This window comes from Myxine glutinosa, chromosome 1 (genome assembly GCF_964187855.1).
Source record: "Myxine glutinosa chromosome 1, kmMyxGlut1.1, whole genome shotgun sequence".
Taxonomy (NCBI): Eukaryota; Metazoa; Chordata; class Myxini; order Myxiniformes; family Myxinidae; genus Myxine; species Myxine glutinosa.
The window spans coordinates 122469530-122492467 of NC_136261.1; the positions used below are offsets into that span (position 1 = coordinate 122469530).

The 22938-nt window shown below is 42.7% G+C and overlaps 1 protein-coding gene across 4 annotated transcripts in view; it reads left to right on the forward strand.

Moving 5' to 3' along the window:
* LOC137427933 (thromboxane-A synthase) overlaps positions 1 to 15354 on the forward strand; it is a 115441-nt gene extending 100087 nt beyond the window's left edge. For all 4 annotated transcript variants that reach the window (XM_068117777.2, XM_068117768.2, XM_078776649.1 and 1 more), the window contains exons 12-15: positions 6150 to 6238; positions 12194 to 12331; positions 12458 to 12620; positions 13081 to 15354. In XM_068117777.2, the coding sequence (XP_067973878.2) occupies positions 6150 to 6238; positions 12194 to 12331; positions 12458 to 12620; positions 13081 to 13164 (474 nt within the window). In that variant the 3' untranslated portion in view covers positions 13165 to 15354. The remainder of the gene's footprint in view (positions 1 to 6149; positions 6239 to 12193; positions 12332 to 12457; positions 12621 to 13080) is intronic.
* Positions 15355 to 22938: the final 7584 nt, after the last annotated feature.

Consider the following 22938-nt stretch of genomic DNA (forward strand, 5'->3'; position numbering starts at 1 on the left):
TCCTGCGACACAAGAGCTTTGCGTTGCTGTTGTTGCTGTTGTTGTTGTTGTTGTTGTTGTTGTTGTTGTTTGTTGTTTGTTGTTGTTGTTGTATAGCCCCAGACAGTTCTCTCGAACAATCCTGCGGCACGGACAATCGATGGATCTCCAAACTGAATATGCCTCTGACGTTCTTGAAGCCCGAGTCTAGATCTACTGTAATCTATATACCCCACAGAGGATATATGATATAACATAACCCTTCCTGCCACTCCTATTCGGGGTGGGTGTACTAGCTGCCTGGAACCAGGCCCAGCTGCCCATCAGACTCGTAATTGATGTTGAACCAAACCATGAAGACCCTCGGAGATTAATTATATAATACCATCAACAGCAAGGATGAGGGAGTTGAGTGAACAGAGGAGGCGAATATATATAGTGTTGCAGGTTTTGACCACATTGCGGTCATTCTTTTTATTTCTATTTCTGTATTTTAATGGCTCAAAAAAGTTGTTAATATTCTATTTTATTTCAAATCCCTTGCTTTATGGTTGCTATGCTTTGAGTTGTAAATTTAGAATTTTAGCTGGTATTCTTTTCTTTATTATCTCAAAATCTGGGTTAAGTCAAAGGGACTTGTGTTAGGTTGGAAGGGTTTGAGTGTTACCAGCTAAGGGGGATATGGCCTAAGGTTATGTAATTATGATGGAAAGTAATTTATCTTTTCCTCCACCACCAAATGTGGATGGAGGTTATGTTTTCACCCGTCTGTCTGTCTGTCTGTCCGTTTGTGAACAAGATATCTCAAAAGATTGTGGACGGATTCGGACGAAATTTGGCAGAGATGTAGCGTATGTGACAATGATGAAATGATTAGATTTTGGTGAAGATCCGGATTCGGATCCGGCTACTAGAATTTTAAAGTGATTCTTCACCATTGGGAGATAGGGCCAAAAACGATACATAGCAGGATATCTTAAAAAGTTGTTCATTGATTTGGACGAAACTTGTTGGACAGGTTGTGTGTGTGACAAGGAAGAAGCGATTCAATTTTGGTGAAGATCCAGATCCAGCGAGTAGAATGTTTTCAGTGATTCTTCCACATTGAATGTTATGGCCGAAAACGAGGGGTAGCTCAGGGTATGAAAGCCTGGACTATGGTAATTCCTGTTATTGATTTTGATAAAATGTGATTCTGTATTGTGATTTTCTGGTCTACTCTGAGATACAAAACGTAAACTGTTAACCAGACGGAGGTGTGCTCTCTACTGAGTGCCGTTCTAGTTGTTTTTGTAAGTTGGCTGTTGTCCATTTGTAAATGTCTCGGACATTCCAGATAGCAGAATCTGTAGTTAGCTGACCAGATGCACATCAATTATTATTGAATTTCTGGCAGCATGTACTGTGGAAGTCATTAAAAAGTTTTGATATCCAAACTTTTGGGGCCCATATCTTGGACAGAGTCTGGATCAGTGACAAACGTGGCCCCCTTCATGTAAAGGAGTTTGACATCAGCAGTTACTGGAACATCACCTTATATGGTCAATATATTGGACAAGGTGCAGAGCCGCAGTATAAACGCTGGCAAGGACATCAGGAAAGATAAGATTGTGCAGAACCGCAGGTAGCAAGAGGGATTTACCTGAGAGTGCAGAGAAAACAAAGGCTTGGGAAAATGAAGCAAAGCAAAGCTCCATAGTTGAGTGGAGGATGAGGCCAAGATTAGCCGGTTGTCCAAGTCAGGGGTGTGTTTGAGAGACTCTGGCTCTGGGTAAACTCTGGATGAGATTAAACTAGCAGAGGCCTTGTGCTGCAGAAACTTGTGCATCGAGCATACGTTACTACAAACTTTGTGTCGGTCTGCGAGTTTTTCCGAGCTCTTGTGCTGCCATTGGCAATTGTCTGGCTGTTGAGCATTGCCTGACATCCAGTATTCAAATACTTCTCGCTGCATAACGATGAGCTAATGGTTGCCCCTTTCCCCCCTTCTAACCCTCAACCACTTGTTTACTCTCTCTGGCTGCCACAGCTTTAAGTCGATGACTGCTGAATCTACCAAAGTGGAGACATCTTGGAGCTCCGCCTAGACAATTCCCCTTTGTGTCCTAATTGTGCATGTCTGTGTTCTGTGTTTAAATAATTGTGCAGTTCGAGAGATCGAGTTACTAATTTGACTCTGATTTCTTATATTCAAGTGAAAGGATTTTCAATGAGTGCATTCATTAAACGGTGTTAATAAAACATGTCGCACTTGGGAGTTATTGAAATGCAAGTTTTTTTGAGATTAAGAACCGGTATTTGATTGACTAATGAACTGGATTATATTTATTACTTGGATTATAGAGTTTGCGCATTTTAAATTCCAGTAGCTTATATTTACCCCATGCACGTGAAGTGAAAAGTGAGGTTAAGCAATTGTCTCATGTTTGTCCGTCCGTCTGTCTTAATACCAGTTTATTTATGATCGAGGAGCAACTTTTTTAAATTATTGAATTATCTTTTGAACATGAATCGGAAGACAAGTCAGCCGTTTTACCGTATTTTGGCTCTGAATTTGTCCCGATCGCAAATGTGCAGAAAGGCAGTGAGTGAGCTAATGTTTTTTGGTTTTTTTTGCTTGCCTGGCAGTCAAACAAAACTGAAAATTATTCCAAACAAGAAACGTAGTTTTAATGACGTCATAAATAACACAAACAACAGGCACGAATAACTAATGTAACGTGTTAGATCGGGTGGTATAATAGACACTGGGGAAAACGGCGGTAAACTCTGGAATTAATTTATTTATATGTTTTTAAAGCATTTTAAACCTTTATTGAAATTGACTTATATACTTGTAGACTGTAGAACACAAAATGCCTTCATAATACTCCCAAAACCATGTCATATATATCAATACAGTAGATGGCCTGAGAGGGCGTGGCACGTGAGAAGGTTGGGGTGAAGAAGACGCTGGTTAATCCTGACTCCACGTCATGTTATTACAGTGTACTAATACCGACTGCAAAGCCGCAATGAGCCGGCGAAGCCAAAGCCTCTTGCCACTATTTTACCCATCACTATGGCATCAGTAGGTTAGGTAGTTGGTAGTAGGTAGGTGTAGTAGGTACCGTACCTGGTAAGACTTGGTAAAAGAGAAGAGCAGACAGTCCTCCCCAATACCTGCATACCTCTTGCCACTATTTTACCCATCACCATGGCATCAGTAGGTTAGGTAGTTGGTAGTAGGTAGGTAGGTAGTTGGTAGTAGGTAGGTGTAGTAGGTACCGTACCTGGTAAGACTTGGTGAAAGAGAAGAGCAGACAGTCCTCCCCAATACCTGCATACAATAAATGTCACAAGAAGCTTAAGGAAGTAACGATACGATGTGCTAGCTTAAGGCCTATTTTAAAAAATTTTAACTGGGCTTAACATACGTTTTCACAGTATGTGTGTAATCTTCTAACTTCAGTCGCTGGCAGGACTGGTTCTCTCCGGGCACGGCAGCTTCCTCCACCAGAAGACGTTAGCTTGCAGTGATTAATTCGGTGAATTCCGTCTCGACTTCGGATATTTCCGGCCGTGAAAAACTATCCGTATTTCTAAACTAAATATGTAAACCGCTTATACTGTATTTCTGGCCGTGAAAAACTATCCCATACGGCCGCGAGATTTCTAAAAAATAATTCTTCGTCAATGTTAGAATATTTGACGCCGTTTTCACCGTCCGAAACGCGTAATATTTTTTCAAATGCTCGAATCTCATTGGTTCTGGTGTTTGATGACGATTTTCGTTGAAGATAACGACGTTGGTCTCAACGTATTTTAATTACAAATTAGAGGTTTCATTAGATTGTGAATCAAAGAACGACGAGTGAAACAAACTCCTATTGAACTCTTTCGCAATTGTTTTATGCAAACTTCCGCATCCGGTCGATGGCGGCCACCATTGAGTGATTTTATTTTAGAATTTTTTTGCCAAATGCTCGACTCTCATTGGGTCCGGTGTTTGGTGACGCGTTTTGTTGAAGATAACCAGGCCCGTGCGGGCCGATGTTGGTCTTAAATTATTTTATTAATACATTGGAGGTGCATAAGATTGTGAATCAAACGATGACGGGTGAAAGAAACTCCTAATGAACGTTTTTAATTTGTTATGCATACCTCCGCATCCGCAAGATGGCTGCCTCCACTGCGCTTCGGATTCTCGAGCCAAGGCATAATCAGGTTTTCAACATAATATGTACTCGTTTATTGACAACACCGGCTTTGCCGGCTACTAGTACCGACTGCAAAGCTGCAATGAGCCGGCGAAGCCAAAGCCTCTTGCTACTATTTTACCCATCACTATGGCATCAGTAGGTTAGGTAGTTGGTAGATGTAGTAGGTACCGTACCTGGTAAGACTTGGTAAAAGAGAAGAGCAGACAGTCCTCCCCAATGGAAATACCTGCATACAATAAATGTCACAAGAAGCTTAAGGAAGTAACTATACGATGTGCTAGCTTAAGACCTATTTTAAGAAATTTTAACTGGGCTTAACATACGTTTTCACAGTATGTGTGTAGTCTTCTAACTTCAGTCGCTGTCAGGGCTGATTCTCTCCGGGCACTGCGGCTTCCTCCACCAGAAGAAGTTAGCTTGCAGTGATTAATTCGGTGAATTCCGTCTCAACTTCGGATATTTCCGGCCGTGAAAAACTATCCGTATTTCTAAACTAAATATGTAAACCGCTTATACCGTATTTCTGGCCGTGAAAAACTATCCCATACGGCCGCGAGATTTCTAAAAAATAATTCTTCATCAATGTTAGAATATTTGACGCCGTTTTCACCCTCCGAAACGCGAAATAGGCTTTAAAAAAATATTTTTTCAAATGCTCGAATCTCATTGGTTCTGGTGTTTGATGACGATTTTCGTTGAAGATAACGAGGTTGGTCTTAACGTATTTTAATTACTAATTAGAGGTTCATTAGATTGTGAATCAAAGAACGACGGGTGAAACAAACTCCTATTGAACTTTCGCAATTGTTTTATGCAAACTTCCGCATCGGTCGATGGCGGCCACCATTGAGTGATTTCATTTTAGAAATATTTTTGCAAATGCTCGACTCTCATTGGGTCCGGTGTTTGGTGACGCGTTTCGTTGAAGATAACCAGGCCCATGCGGGCCGATGTTGGTGTTAAAGTATTTTAATAATACATTGGAGGTGCATAAGATTGTGAATCAAACAATGATGGGTAAAAGAAACTCCTAATGAACGTTTTAAATTTGTTATGCATACTTCCGCATCCGCAAGATGGCGGCCTCCACTGCGCTTCAGAATTCTCGAGCCAAGGCATAATCAGGTTTTCAACATAATACGTACGCGTTCATTGACAACACCGGCTTCGCCGGCTATAATAGTGAGGGATACAAGACTGATTCATTCGCGCTAAACTTTCAGATTAAAAAAAAAGAATCTTTAAAACGTTATTTTATTAAAATTGAAGTATTAATACTTGAACACTGTGCAGAGTAGGCCTGAGGTGTGTTCAGTTACCAAGCATCTAGCTTGCCAAGCCAGCCGTTCCTTATCAATGGTTTTTAAACATTAATTGAGTGCTTTGTTTGAGTGTTTAAGCTACTTAGCCAGTTGGTGATCGCTCTACAAGAAATGTGGTAACTGAACACACCTGTGGTGTCACCTTAACAGCTAAGGTGGCTGGCTGAAGATCTTAGTGTTGAGTTTGAGCCCCATGTTGAGTCGTTAAATAATACCAGGTGGGTTGACTCAGCCTTGCATCCTTGTGAGGTCGGCAAAATGAGTACCAGCTTGCTGGTAACAAGGGGGCACTGCATCAGCAACACAGCCGCACTTCCAGCATTGATACATCTAGCAGCCACAAGCTACATACAAAATAATAATACTGTGCAGGGTATCATGTTCTATGAACTCTTTAGTTTTGTAACTGTATTTATGCTGTTCTTTATGCTGTGTATACCCATGGCACAAGGTTGACCATTGCAAGGAGTAGATGTAACTACTGTGGTTGCAAAGCCTATTCTTTTAGCACATTATTGTGATCAGAATCAGTCAGTGCAATATTTGGGACCATTGAGGCTGCTGCAAACCCTTCCTCAAAATAGCCAATTGAACCTCAGAAAGGTGCTGCAACATATCTGCTAACTAATTTCTTTTGTTTTTGCAGGAATCACCAGATTACAACAATGTTCAGAAGTTGGAGTACATGGAAATGGTCATATCAGAAGCTCTGCGCCTCTACCCTCCAGCAGTCCGGTGCATGACCTGTCCACTACCAAATGCTTTATTGCGTGCACATAATTAGTGATTAGGTAGTCTGGTAATCTTTCAGGAAAAGCTATCCGATGGTAAATGTGATTGGATTGGTATGCAGTCTTTATTTGTTGCATTTTTTAGATATCCCGCACGTACGAAGCGAAAAGTGGGGTTAGGCAATTCGGTCACTTCTGTCTGTCTGTTGTCTGTCTGTCTACAAACGTCAGTTTATGATCAAGGAACAATTTGATTTCAATTGAATGTTACATTTTGTCCACAAATCGGAATATGAATCGGAGAATGAACCAGTAGATTAGCAATATTTTGGCTCCAAATTTGTCCCGATCGCACATTTGCAGAGGAGTGAGATTTTTTTCTTTTTATACTCTGTCTGCCTGTCTGGCAGTCAAACAAAATTGAAAATCATTCCAAACAGGAAACTTACTGCTTTTAAGGACTTCAAAAAGGATACAAACAAGACTTCCGCTTCCGGTCCGGTCTGGAGAGGACGCTGGCGTTACTTGTTCGCCGCTTCTCCGACTGGGCCATTGTACATAGTTTGTTTTTCTGGTGGTCGTGGCGGATTTTTGACCGTTGGGTCTGCCCTCTGCTCGGTCCCGGCTCTGCTCCTGGCTTCGCCTGCCCGGCTCCTCCACTATTTCCTCAGGCCCGCTCCCGTTGTTTGTGGCCGTTGTTTGCGGCGGTGGCTGTTTGCCGCTGTGGTCTTGATTAGCGGCTGCAGTCGTTTGCCGCTGCGTTTGCCGCTTTACCTCCTCGACCTTGGCCTCGTACTCGTCCCTTCGCTCCTGCCTGGCATGGCTCTGAGGTACTCCGCCGCAAGGCTTCTTCTGCTCAATACCCGCTCCACCCCATCATGCATCTCTGCCATCAAATCAAATGGACTCCTCCGACGACCCAGGTACATTCACCGTGGCTCCGGTCGTAAGTTTGTTTATTTGCAATCAGGTCACTCCATCCCCGTCCTCTGGTCGGCTCTGCGCACTCTCACTCTTCGTCCCAGCGCACCTGGTCACAGCAACCCACACGATCGCACCTCCTGCCTACGAACCCTGGCTAAATCACCTGAATTCATCCCTGCTGTTCAAAACAACATCAAGCTCACCCTGTTCAACACCCGGTCCCTCAACAACAAATGCCTCATCCTGAACGAATACATCCTGGATAACAAACTGGACTTTCTCTGTCTCACCGAAACCTGGCAACAACCTCTGGACTACTACACACTTAACCTCACCACACCCAATGGATATTCCTACGTCAATAAACCACGCTCGGAGGGCCGAGGTGGTGGAATTGCCGTTATCCACCGTCAAGACATCAAGACCAACCTCATCTCCATCTCATCTGCTCCATCATTTGAACACCTGGCTTTAAAACTCTCTGGTCACACGCAGTCAGTCATGGCTGTCGTCTACCGCCCTCCCAAACCACACCCATCATTCCTGTCTGACTTCTCCTACTTTCTGACCCAGCTATGTTCCCTCTCCCCCTCAATCCTCCTCCTTGGTGATTTCAATATCCACATGGACTCCACTGACTCCACAATAACCACTGACTTCACTGATTTACTCACCTGCTTTAACCTCACTCAACATGTCGACTTTCCTACCCATATCCGTGGTCACATTTTGGACCTTGTCTGCTCCACTGGATTAAGTTTGCACCATCTCTATGGCTCCGACCTCACCCTCTCTGACCACTTAGCCATCACTCTGACCATCAACATCCCCGCCCCAACACCAAGGCATTATCGCACAATCAACTTCCGTAAGCTAAACGCTCTTTCACCTACCTCATTCTCATCCACCCTCTCTGAAAAAATGTCCACTTCTCCCTTCATTGACCTCCACACCCCTTCCGACCTCACTGACTACTACAACCACACTCTCTCCTCCTGCCTTGACCAGCTTGCACCTGTAAAAACCAAAACAGTTTCTTTCACCCATTCTGCTCCCTGGTTTACCCCTGAACCCCACCTGATAAAAACTCGTGCTCGCCAACTTGAAAGACTCCGCAATAAAACGGGTCTCACAGTTCACTCCCAAGCCTACAAGGACCACATACAACACTACAAAGATGCCCTCTCCCGCGCCCGCTCTGCCTACTACTCTCAAATTATCCACTCTGGCTCCGGAAACCCAAAAGCACTCTTCTCGACAATAAACAAACTCCTCCGCCCCCTGAACACCACCACCCAGTCATTCACAGTAGACAACTGCATCTCCTTCCTCTCTTTCTTCCAACGCAAAATTGACAACATCTACAACAGCTTGACCACCGCCGCACCCGCTCCCCCTCCAACCACCTGCCCCCCCTTGTCCTGCCATCCCCTGTCTCGGTTCTCCCCAATCTCCCCTACTGACCTCTCTGAACTCCTCATAGGAATGAAAACTGCCACCTGCACTCTTGACCCCATCCCCTCCAGCTTTGTCAAAGCCTCCCTCCCTGCTCTCTCTCCACTTATCATCGCAACAATAAACTCCTCCCTGTCTACAGGCATCGTCCCACCTTCCCTCAAAATTGCTGCTGTTACCCCCATTCTAAAAAAACCTGGTCTAAACCCTGACACCCTAAACAACTTCAGACCCATCTCCAACCTACCCTTTCTGTCAAAAGTTTTGGAACGCGCTGTAGCCACTCAACTCAAACATCATCTCTCTGCCAATAACCTGTATGAAACATTCCAATCCGGATTCCGCTCCAACCACAGTACTGAAACTGCTCTCCTCAAAATCACCAACGACCTTCTCCTCTCCTCTGACGCTGGCAACCTCAACATTCTCGTCCTCCTCGACCTCAGCGCTGCCTTTGACACCATCGATCACACTATCCTCCTCACCCGACTCGAATCCACCTTTAACGTTACCGGCACTGCCCTCTCTTGGATTAAATCATACCTCTCTGACAGATGCCAGTTCATCTCCATCAATAACTGCAAATCCCCCACTGCTCCCCTCCCCCAAGGTGTCCCCCAAGGTTCAGTTCTTGGCCCCCTCCTCTTCATCCTTTACCTGTCCCCGCTCGGTCACTTAATCCGCCGTCATGGTCTCCAATTCCACTGCTTCGCCGATGACATCCAGCTTTTCATCTCCACCAAGTCCGTCTCCACCGACACCCACTCTATCCTGACAAACTGCATCACTGAAATAAAATCCTGGCTTCAAATCAACTTCCTCAAGCTTAACTGTGATAAATCTGAAATAATCATCATTGGCCCAAAAACGCTCACAAAATCCACCCATAACTTTGCCCTCAACATCGACGGTATCCCAGTATCCACCTCCCCTCACATCCGGAATCTTGGCGTCATCTTTGACCAAACCCTTTCCTTCGACAGATACACTAAACAGATCACAAAGTCAGCCTTCTTTCACCTGAAAAACATTGCCCGTCTCCGCTCATCCCTCTCCTCCACGGCTGCAGAAACCCTCATCCACGCCTTCATCACCTCCCGTCTGGACTACTGCAATAGCCTCCTCTATGGTTCACCCTCAAAAATCACCAATAAACTCCAATACATTCAGAACTCCGCTGCCCGTCTACTCACCCATTCCCGGACCCGTGACCACATCACCCCGTCCTTTACAAGCTTCACTGGCTCCCCATCCCCCAGAGAATCCAGTACAAAATCCTCCTCTTGACATACAAAGCCCTCCATAACCTGGCCCCATCCTACCTGGCTGACCTCCTCTCCAGACACACTCCCACCCGCAACCTCCGCTCTGCTGGTACCAACCTCCTGACCCCCTCCATCCGGACCAAATTCAGATCCTGGGGGGACAGGGCCTTCTCCATCGCTGCTCCCACCCTCTGGAACTCACTACCTCACACCATCAGAGACTCCTCCTCACTCACCACATTCAAAACATCACTAAAGACCCACCTGTTCAACACTGCATTCAACATTCAACCCACAGCATTTAACCCCTGACTATCTCTTCTCCTTCTCCCTCCTTTTGCTTTAAATATTTCCCTATTGATTCTTGTCTTTTTGCAATTGTTGTTTTCATGTATTGTTATGCATTATGTTTGCCACTCTGTCAAAGCGCCTTTGGGCTTCTGGAAAAGCGCTATACAAAATAAATGAATTATTATTATTATTATTAATTAATATGTTAAATAAGGTGGTGTATAAGCCAACTGTATCAATGGTGGTAAAGTTCTGGAATTTTATTTTTCTACAACCTTCAAAATAATTATTTTATTTCAATTAAATTCTACATCTATCTATAATTCCAGTAATCTCTGTACGTTTGTACGTTTGTCTGTGACCGCTGTTTCTCGACAACCACGGGTCCGATATACTTTTAACTTGCCAGGTATATTGCTGGGGACCCGAGGATGTGCCTTTTCAAGGTTTCATATTAATCGGACAATTACTTACCGAGCTATGTCCAAAAAACGATTCAACCAATCAGAGAGCAGCGAACTATCGCGTGTGCCGAACGTGGCGGACACACTCTGCCTCGGATGGCACATTTGAGAGCGTATTCATTTATTTCACGTTTGCAAACTATGTTGGCGTTAAACTATGTTTTAAAACTAATAAAAACGAATTTGCGATTCATTCGCTTTCCTGCGCGTTTGTGCACGCGATGGCGATTTCTTTACCAAACTCCGGAAGCCGTTCGCTTTGGACCAAACCATTTCATGTAAATAGAGGGGGGGGGATATAATTTTAGATATAGATATAGTATGGGCAATGCCCTAGTTTGAACAATGCAGAACACAAATCACCTTATTGTCACTTTCAAAACTCTTTCATGTAGCAGAAATTGGAAAAAAATATTCATGCGCTGAAGCAAAACTATGAGAAAAAACGATGAGAATCAGCATCCATGGTTCATGAACAAAACGAACTTAGATCGTGCTCGGAAACGCAAAGGAAGAGTTTTTAAGACTCTTCCCATGTCCTTTTCCTCAAGACTGTGTGGGGTAAGGTGTTCTATTAACTCTAGTTTATTCTCTAATTGGTGACTTTTCTTAGGATGCTGTTCATTGATTCATTTGTTTCTTACAACTTAGTGGATCCACTTTGACCCCTGGTAGAACCCCGGTAGACCCCCTTAGAACCCGACCTTTTTTAATGCCATGAACAAACTTGAGTCACAACATACCAAATATCATTTGTGCCAAGTTTGGTCACAATCCCAACAGCAGTTTTGTAGAAGAAGTTGCAAGTATCTACAGATGAGCAGACTGACGGATGAACGACGTGCCATCTCATAAGCTCCCCGGAACTATGTTCCAGGCAAGCTAAAAAACTAAACCTAAATGTTGGTTTACTAGGGGTCTAAGACTTTGACCTTGAACTCAGAGAGATATGATGTAAATTAAGTGTAAATGCAACTTGCTCAAAGCTATCAAGTGAAGGCAATTTTGTTCCGATCGGACAAATCTCAGTGGAGTTATGGTGAAAAAGGTAAAATGTCTATAATTAGGTCATGACCTTCAAATTAGGTCAAAGTCAAAAAGCATTATGTCAACCCCACGTACTTTTTATTTCCGTTGTTGATGGAATATGTAATTCCGAAAGTCCCAGCCAGATCCAAGATACAGCTAAGACATAGGTAGAAAAATAACCTAAACGGTGGTTCATTAAAAATTGGGGGCACTAATTGCACAACCCAACCATACAACAGGTATAAGACTGCTTTTATCCTATCAGGGGAGGTTTAACAAATAATAACAATGTGCTTATATTTTAATGAACCTGATGAGGTCAAATGTTCAATTAAATCCAAATGGTCTGCAGAACAAATGTATTTGTCCTCAAAGAACTCTGTATTGGTTTATGCTGCAATTCCTGAAACCATTTCACAATTATTGTTCATAATCTTTTTCACAATTTGAGATATAATGGAACTGAGACCACACTTTATTCCTTCCTGATCTCTTTCTGTTTCTCTTGTCTTTGCCTGACCTACTTGATAGATTTGGACGACAAGCTAAACACGACTGTGTAGTCGAAGGCCAATTCATTCCAGCCAATATGTGCATAGAGGTGCCTGTCGCTGTGTTGCATTATGACCCCCGGTTCTGGCATGATCCAATGAAGTTTGATCCAGAGAGGTGAGACTCCACCAACTATAGCACATTTAAATTTATATCTAACGATTGCACGGTCAAATCCCTGCATGGTCATTTTATGGTTGTGCAGGGAATTTTGCTATGCTGATGGAAATATGTTGTGGGCAGGTTCACCACTGAAGCCAAGGCAGCACGCCATCCATTTGCGTATCTGCCATTTGGAGGAGGACCTCGCATCTGTATTGGCATGCGCCTTGCTTTTCTCGAGATAAAGATCACACTTGCAAAGATTCTGCAGAAATTCTCCTTTGAAACGTGTGCAGAAACACAGGTAAAGTAGTCGTAGGAATAGGTCCGACATCTTGGCTTCCTGTTCAGTGACGTCAATTTCGCTTTATTGCTTATTAGCCCCTACCGGTTTCACTGGAGGGGACTATAGGTTTGCTCTCCGTCTGTCCGTCCGTCCGTTGGTGATTTTCATTTTTTTCTTTATTATCCTTTGACATATTCAACTGAAACTTGGTACATGGTTTTATTAAGATAAGATACATAACAAGTTTGAGTTTCAGCGCATTTCACCAATTTTTCCCTTTTTGGACTTAGAAAATATCACATATTTACATGGGTCAGTTTCCCTTTATCCTTTAACATATTAAACTGAAACTTGGGACAATTGTGTTTTAGTGGTTCATTCTGGCAATTATCCAAAAGGTAGCGAAGATATATTGAATGCATGATGAAAACTACAGAGATATTGAAAATATCAAATGTTTTCAATCCCCTCTTCATAGATTCCTCTGAAGACCAATTCAGTCTCCACCCTGACCGCCCCGGATGGTGTGATTCTCAAAATTGTTTCCCGGAAAGAATCTTGAGGAAGAACAAATCTCAAGTGCTCGCCTCGTGGGCATTCATCTATTATTTAAGTTTCTCACAATTGGAATTCTTCATCCATGTTTTGACAGATATTTTGCTGATTGAAGTTTGCTTGCTTAATTCGACATTGCTGACTCAATATGGCTGTCTTTACGATCAGTTATTTCTCAATAACTTAGCTGTATTAAGAAATTTTCATTCTTCAGGGTATTTTTTGATTTAAATATTTGTAATACTACCCTGTAAGAAAGTATTTTGTGAGCAAGCATTCATTGATGTTTGATCATTGAACGAAATGGTATGTAAACACTTGTGGAAATATATAATGTACTGGAATAAACAAAGCACTTGCTCCATTGTTTTGTCAAAGAATATATATGCTTGGTAAGATCCATGAACCTGATCCCATGGGTTTAATGACAAACGAGACAAAAGGAGTGGAGTTTAGTGAACATTCATGTAATTGTAATCATGAGATTATTTAAAACAGACGTAAATCTATATTATAAAACAGGAGTGTCCGTCCGTCTGTCCATCCCCAAACTACTCCCTCAGTTTTGGGGCAAGCCCCGCCAAACCTCATGTGGAACGTTTTGGGGTCCCAGCGGATGTTGTAAGGTAGATAGCACAAAGAAAAGTGCACTACCCCACCATCAATTGCACCAAAGCTATCACACTAGATACTAGGTGTGTGTGAGGTATGGAATCCGTGTAACGAACAGATACTGTTGCATTTGTTTGGAGGACTGGGAAGAGGGAGGGGGAGAGAGAGGAGGAATCAGCTCTTAGAAAGAAGGTATGAACCCCAGTTTATTTTTGCATAGATTATATAGGCCTTTACTTCCCTGTAATAATGACCTGTGAAATTGAATGTCATCCTGTTTGTGTGTGCCACTGGGAGATGGTGTTGTAACCTTTAGTGTTGAGGAAAAGTTAAGGTGTCCTATTCATTCATTCTTCAGTGTCAAACCGGGCGGTTTCTAGGCAAGGGAGAAACACCTCAGACATGTCATTGTCCATGCCACAGCATGTCCTTCCACACACCTACAGTATCCTCTCGCCCTGGGGAAGAGGAATAAGCTCCGCCCTCCAACATGGCTGCCCCTGATTGGCAGCAAATAAAGTGATGCACTATTGCACAATGCTGCACTGTGGCCAGGGTTTCAATTGGGTCAGGATTGGGTCACGACGTCTCCAGGGCATGGGGCAGCCCATTAGGAGGGCTAATGTTGATGCCTCAGCGGTAGTGGAGACGGGGGTGTGCTCTCGTGGATGTGAAGGAAGGACCAGCTTGAGGAAACGGACAGTGATTTGTGTGATGGAGAGAGAGAGAGAGAGAGAGGGGCGCTATCCTGTTGGCTGCATGGCAGGAGGAGATTGTGGCAAGTTCTGTGGAAGTTGCTGCTCCTGTGGGAGGGGGGGGGGGGGGCTTGTCCTTTGCATACCTTCCTGCCTCTTTCAATCTCACCTGGTTTTGTGTGCAAGGTTTTTCTGTGTGCGGGCCCTCATGGGATTGTCCGCCTTTTCCACATCTGTTAAGTCTGTCTATGCATCAATGTGTCTTCATCTCCGGGATTTCCGTTTACATGTGTCCCGTGTGTAATAATGTGTGTTTATTTCCTAAGGCCCACACGTCTACCTGCTGTGTGTGCTTCCTAGTTCCGGCTCATTTGATAATCCCTGGGGATATAAATTGGGCTAATTACCCAAATTAATAACCATTATGGTATTAGTGGTCTGGAGGCAGATTGCCGGAACCTTGCATTGTCTGGAGTACAATATTTTTTTGGTCATTTTTGACTTATTTTTCTAATATACTGTGCATCGGATTACTTCTATCTGTGATTGCTTTTTCATATATTATTTGCCTTTTATAAACAAAGGTTAAGAGCAAATTAGGGCCACCCTCGATTTCAATGGTGTGCATTGTGTAGCAGCATTATACAATAATGACAAAGGTAATAATTATTATTTTATTCAATTGCTGAATCTTTTGAGCAAATACAATCCATGTATTGTCACTTACGTCAGTCAATACAGTACTCTACTTTCGTGAGGTGTTTCACAAATGTTGGACAAAAAACAGGAATAAAATTATGTAGATTAAACACAAAATGGAAATTGTGTATTTTTGGCATGTTTGTACACATTTATTCACAATAAATTCTTGTATATCAGACGTAAACCAGCGACTTGTCTCGAAGTGCAATCTTGGTCAAAACCTAAGCAACGTTGTAATTTAAATATTTATTATCACTGAACTGCTAATTTTGGAGAATATCGTCTTCTTCTTCACTCAACAGATAGTCTGTGGGCTCTATAAAGGCTGGAAACTGAATGTGCACATCGTGCATGTGTGAATTATCTCTGAATTCCTTGTATTCATCTTTGTCATGACCTGCACAACAACAACAACAAAAACGATGATGACAGCAATGCAATCAGTTCAGTGAAGAAATCATCAGAGCATTAACAAAGGAGCAAATATTCATTGTACATCATAATTTAAAATATTTTGTTATGGAGGGATCGATCGACAATATTGATCAATAACAAAATTATTTGTTCCACCTTTCATCATCATTATTGATCGACACCTACTCTGACTTATGCAATGAATCCATAATAAAAATTCTTCATAAACTAGATGGTATTCTTGGAATATTTTCCCTGCGCAGTCAACTTGTTAGCCAACTTTTCTGTTTTTGATGGTTTTTTTCTTTGATCCAAAATGGCTGCCAGACCACGTAAGCGATGACATCATAAATTTATATTCTTTAATATAATTGTTGCGTAGATCATGCTCAATAAATTTCAAACTGATCAGACTAAGTATTGTCCTTGTGGAATTATGACGTCTTAATTAACAACACCTATTCCCCATGCGGAGTTCTTTACAATGAGCCATGTTTCATTTTTTTTTTTACCATGGAGCGATTTTGGGGATATAGAGGTGCAACGTTTTTCGGTTTTTCCAAGATGGCGTCTGTACCATGTGACCTATGATAAATATTCTATCTCCTATTAGTAAGGGCATTTTATGAGATATTTCACAAATCTGTTAACTAAATTGTTACCAAAAAATTTCTTCACCAATATGTTTGTAAAGGTGTGTAATAACATGTGTTAAAATGTTGAAGGTCAACTCCCGTGGGAAACCCAGAAAAAAAGCTGTTGAATTCGGGTACGGAAAAATTATTTTCGAGAATTTTTTTTTTTTTATCGGCCCTTAAGTAACTTATGAGGGGTCAAATAAGGGTTTTTCATGATTCTGAGTCGATTGTTAACATTTATTTTTTCACTTTTACATTTACACACAAAGTAGCTTTTATTTCACATACATATATAATACTCAAGAGTTATTTCTCATTCACAATGTCAGAAGTTTCAACAGTCATTGTCTATGTCTTCTTCAGACTCAACAACATCATGACTGCAGTTTCTGCATGTAATGCCATTACAGACTCCACAGGCCGAGATGCACGTGACCCCATTCTTCTTGCAGCTGCATCGCCGGTTGCTGCAATCTCCATGACAATTACAGCTCGTGAACTGCAATAGCTCCTCAGGAGCCGTGGGGTCCAGTGTTGGAACTGGCTCATACCCATGCACACCTATTGTCCATCCATAGTCACTGGGGTTCAGAGACATGCTCTGTAGAAGGATCCAGTCCCGGGTCTGCAGGTAGGCACGGAGTGAATGTTGTGCAGCTGCACCCTCTGTTGGAGGTAGAGTCTCTGGTTTGATCACTCCTGCCGCTGCCTTCCTTGAGAACATGTTGTACCGAATTTCACCCAATGTCATTAGCATGGATTCTCTTCATCCAGCCATTCCAGTTGGAGTGTGGGAACTCAGGATCGTTGGCTTTGATCACCCACCCCGCTGCCCAGAGTGTGTCACCTGGAGTGAGGAGTGGCTGATCATGAGCCATGGAGGAGGAAAGCTCAGCGAGGGGGAGAAACATGATCGCGTTCGTTCCTATCTGTTTCCTGTTCGTAAATGGAATAATCTTTACTTCAGTTCCTCTCAGGATCTTAGCTTTGTCGAGTGCCTTCAACTTCACCCGGGGGAAAGCTGCTGTTGTCTGTGGATCTGGCAAAGGTGGTGCCGGAGAGGTGACTTCGATCCAACCCATTGAGTGAAAGGGAGTGTTTCTGTGAATAGAGACAATGTTTAAATCTATATTGTCTCCAACAAACTGAGTGACTGCATTGTTTGTTTCCCCAACCTCCATAAAGGCCACCTGATCATTACTTGACAATTCACTTTCACTGGCTGGCACTTTGGCTGTCATCACTGATTGATCTTCAAGCGCAGCATCAACCGCAACCTCATCATTGATCTGTTCATCGGTTTCCTCCACAATGGTGTCAAGAGTGCCAGAAGTATCTGGAACATCATCTCCACTCCTACTATTAAGGAAGCAGTATTTGTAGTTTTGTGTCTCCGTGTAAGACTCAGTGTATCCCAGCCGGTGGAACTTGTTGAGCATCCATTTTGACCCAAATCTATGATCAAGTTGTATGGCAAGCCCCATTTGGTGTGGCAATACTCCAGACCGAGGTCGACAGGCCTTAATAAAATTCTGCCCCCAAACGGCAACTCTTTAGTCTGTCTTGACAATCGGTCTCAAGAACATCTGAAGGCTTGCAGGAACAAGTGTCAGCTGACTATCGATGTCAGTCATACTGTGTGTGGTGGGGTATGACTTTGGACCTAAATCAATCAAGGCAATATCATTGGATATGAACTTGAGTGCCGTCTTTATGATCTGAGTCTTCTCATCTCCATGGTCAAGATTAGCATGATGCGCTCGCAGAATATTGTCGGTGCCATCTTTGAGACAGAGTACATCTGCCCTTCTTTCCTGTGTTGTGAAATACAAGGTGTCTTCGTATTTCTCTAGAAGTTTTATCTTTAGCCAATGCTTTGAATAAGAAAGGCTCTTCTCTGGTGACTGATCAAACTCCTGCAGCTTTTCATGGACTTGGTCCATGTTCATTACCCCATGCTCTAATTCTGAGTCTAACCATTCGCAGAATTCAATAAAAACTGCCTCTCGCTCCTCATCAATACTCCTCTGTCCTCTCTTCCTTTTTCCTTCCTCATCAGTCTTGGACAAACTGTCACCTCTCGCAAACATAAGTTTGCATCGCAAATGGTACAGTGTTTCTTCTGCTACCAAGTCGTTGATCCCTTCCAGGTGTCCAGTGACTTCAGTGCCTCAGTCATCCCCGCGACTCCGTGCTGTCTTCAGCAAGCTTGCCTTCAGTGTATCTGCAGTCAAATTATCTGGCACTCTGTATTTCTTTCTAGCTTGTGCTGGATTATTTTTGTAGAGCTGGGCTGGTTGGTTGCAAAGAATGCATACATCCTTATACAGGAGGTCAACTGACTGTGATCTTCTAGAACTGCAGCCAGTTGATGAACTGAACTCACAAGTAGTGCGTCTTCTCTTCAACTTTGATGACTCTTTCTCTGCCTTTGATGCTTGAGCTGACTTCTTGGTGGTTGCAACAAAGTTGTTGTACAGATCATTTTTACACTTCTGGTGGTACCTCAGTTTTCCTTCCTTTTGAGCCTCCTTCATACGTTCCACAACAGTAACATTTTCGACAGTTTCTGCTTGTTTCAATAAAGTTGAGTATCCCTTTGGAGTTGCCTGTATGAGCCTTTCAGCTGGTGTATCCGAGCGTGCACAGATGAAGCAATTGAGCACAGGTGGAGTAACGTCTTCATCCATATTGCTAGACTCCATGTCCTGCAAAGTAGAAAATGAGATATATTTAGAAATTATTTTTCCACAAAGGAGTGTCTGTGGTGAAATATAAATGTTAACAATCAACTCAGAATCATGAAAAACCCTTATTTGACTCCTCATAAGTTACTTAAGGGCCGATTAAAAAAAATAGAAATTCTCGAAAATAATTTTTCGGTACCCGAATTCAACAGCTTTTTTTCTGAGTTTCCCACGGGAGTTGACCTTCAACATTTTAACACATGTTATTACACACCTTTACAAACATATTGGTGAAGAAATTTTTTGGTAACAATTTAGTTAACAGATTTTCATGTTTCCCTTACTATATGGTGAAAATTTAGTGTCCATAAGACCAACAGTTGCAGATTTTTTTTTCATACTGATGAAACGTTATTCCTGTTGAATTATGACGTCATAGCGAAGGAAGCGATGACATAATCATTAACATATCTTATTCCCCATGGGAAGTACTTGACAATGAGCCATGTTTCAATTTTTCCATTGAGCGGTTTCAGAGATATAGAGGTGTATCGTTTTTCCAAGATGGTGTCCGTACCACCTGACCTATGACATCATAATTATGAATAAAAAAATCTACAGGCGGAGGTGCTCCTACATTAAAATTTCGTGTCAATTGGACCAACGGTTGCCGAGAAATTGAATGATAAAAAAGCAGACACGCACGTACGCACCCGATTGCCTAACCCTGCTTTCCGCTTCGTGAGTGCAGGGTAATAAATATAAAGGTGCTAAATACAAATCTTATCCAACAAAATTGAAACCACTTTACCTTTTTTGTAGATCAAGTAGGCAAGAGTAAAGGAGAGTGCATATGCAACGACAAACACAACTGGCACGATGAAAATGATGAGTCTGGTACTTTCTGAAAACAACATCCAAGCAATGGTTTTCAGTTCAATTGATGCTGAGAAGGTATATTTCAAATCCAATCTTTCTGCTGGGAAGTCCTTACCTGCCAAAATATGTTCCTGACAAAAAGTTCCAGAAAACCCATGTGCACAATCACATTTGTATTTGGAATCACCGGAAGTATCCAGAGTACAAACACCATGGCTCATGCATGGATTTGTGTTGCAATCCACCGAATTATCTAGAGTGCAAAAACACATCAATGGAGGAAATGTAATGAGTTACCTTCAAACTACGATTATGGCTGCTGCTGCTGCTGCTACTACTACTACTACTACTACTACTACTACTACTACTACTACTACTACTACTACTACTACTATAGTCGCAATTATTCCCACTTTATTGTGTGGTCTGCCATGGAAGATTTTTGGCCCAAGTCATCCAACCTAAGGCAATCTCAGATCGATTATTTCACAAAGCCGGAAACAAGTGTGTTCCCACTCTAAGGATATACAAAAACATCTGGCCAACCTCAAGGCTGAACTGTCAAATCTGTCTCCTTACTCAAAGACCTGGTGGCACTTTATGTCAAGTTTGTCTCTGGTGTGTTCCTCAGTCTCTACCACTTCCCTCGCTTCAAAGCACCACAGCCGTCTCAATTTGCTCGTGGGAAAGCCGAATGCCTCAATTCTGTGTTTGATTCCAAATCTGACATACTCAACCCCTCGTTCCCTGTATTAACCGCACTCTCATGCCCACCTCCTCATGGAGGCTGTCTCTTTCTCGCTTGAGAATGTGGAAAAATTTTGGCAACCCTCCACTCCAATTCTGCAACAGACATGACGCTCTGCTGCCCTTGCACATCCATCTCAATTCTGCTCTGTTCACCCTCACAGTTGCTCCAGGTCATGTTTCGTGTACTTGGAAGTCAGGCAAAATCACTGCAATGAACAAATATGCTGCAGAAACAAATCCTCTTTACTAGAGGCCTTCATTATACTAGCTATACATTAGCTTACTTCCAATTAAAAGCAATGTCATCAAATCACCTTAATCGCAGTTGACATAAAATCCTTGCTTTTCTCCAATGGCCTGATATCAGACCATAGTTTGGATTCAGACCTGGTCTCTCCACTCTGGAGATGCTGCTTCTGCTCTCCGAACTGACATGAGATCGGGGCCATCTCTCTGAACATATCTCGCGAATTTGACACAGTCTGGCACCTCACCGTGCTAACCAAACTCTCTATCTACAGCATCCAAGGCCAGCTCCACTCATAGCTTACTGACTTCCTCCACTCTTGTGAGCAGCATACAACTCTCGACGGGATCCTCACATCTCCTCTCCCTGTCGAGCTGGAGTGCCTCAAGGCAGTAACTTGGGCCCAATCCTGTTTCTCATCTTTATCAACGCTGTTGCTGATTCTCTGAAAAATCGTGCTTATATTTGTGCTGATGATTCCACTTCCGCTTCTTGCTGTATTTGAGCTTTTATCGAGCTTGTTCCCCCACTGTGTCCTCCTCCCCGAGCCCATTTTATCTCTAACTCTCCCTCTGTTGTGCTTTTATATCCTGCCATTGGTGTGTTTCTACATTTTCCTTATGTTCCTCTTATTCTGCTATATTACGGTTCATTCTGTGTTCCAGCTCTTCGAGGCTCAACTTTGTATCCCAAAAGGTCTTCCATTGACCACTTGGAGCTTATTTGAGCAGGTATTTGTAATTTGCTCAGGGTGCCGGTTACGTCTCGCCTACTTTTCCCAACAGACACCATGGGATATTTAACGTCCACTAACGAGCAAAGGTGGACGACGAGTGAACGTTTTTCTGGGTGACTGCACGTGCATTGGCACATCACCCTGCATTTGAAACACCATAGGGACAGTTTTAGAGATGGTTCGAGATTCAAACCAAAGCAAGAAATTTCAAAGTTGAGTGTGCACACCACTAAGTCTAGGATATCTGGAGTTGACATTTAGGTGTCTGGAGTTGGTGTCAACTCCAGACACCAAAATGTCCTCCTGACAGCACTTAATAAGTTACTTCAACTAATTGGAAAAAAATTCACAATAGAGGCTTTGGGATACTTTCTGCCTCAAAAAACATTTCAATTTTTACGCAAAGAAAAATCCAGTCAAAAATAAAATGCAAAATATAAGATGTCATATTTACGGGACGGGCAACGGTACCCACCCTATGGGCGGGGCTTAAATTGGGAGGCCCAAATGAAAAGGTAAAATATCAGAAATTGAAGGCTTTTTTATTTTAAACGATTCATATAAACATCCGTTAAATCATATCACACGCAAATCATCAAAATCTAAACAGTACATGGCGCCCATTTTGAAAAAAAGATTGAATTCTGCAAAACGGAAGCGGCCGCTGCACGTCTTTCTCAGTCGCACGTTTATGTGTGAAGAGTGCGCGCCGAATCTGTAACATGGAAGCGGCCGCTACACCTGTTTCTCAGTCGCTTTGAACACGCTGCCATGTTACTTCAGAGCCGCACGTTTATATAGGAAGAGTTCGTCAGGAGTCGATCCACTCTATCCTGGTACATAGAATAAACTGTATTTGTAGAATTGCAACAAAAGCCACATCACTGTTCATATCGGTAAATATCGTAACGGTTTTGAGAAGTGTAACGAATTTGAGAAGTGTAACGGTTTTTTTGAGAAGTGTAACAATTTTGGAGGAAGTGTAACGAATGTGAAAACGTTACAATGTGAACGTTACAAAAGTATGGTAACACCCTGGTAATCTATCTATAATTCCAGTAATCTCTGTGTGTATGTCTGTGTGTATGTCTGTGTGTTTGTCTGTGACCGCTGTTTCTCGACAACCACGGGTCCGATATACTTGAAACTTGCCAGGTATATTGCTGGGGACCCGAGGATGTGCCTTTTCAAGGTTTCATATTAATCGGAGAAGTAGTTACCGAGCTATGTCCAAAAAACGATTCAACCAATCAGAGAGCAGCGAGCTATCACGTGTGCCGAACGTGCCGAACAGACTCTGCCTCGGACGGCACATTTGAGAGCGTATTCATTTATTTCACGTTGGCAAACTATGTTGCCGCTATGTTGGCGTTAAACTATGTTTTAAAACTAATTAAAACTAATTTGCGATTCTTTCGCTT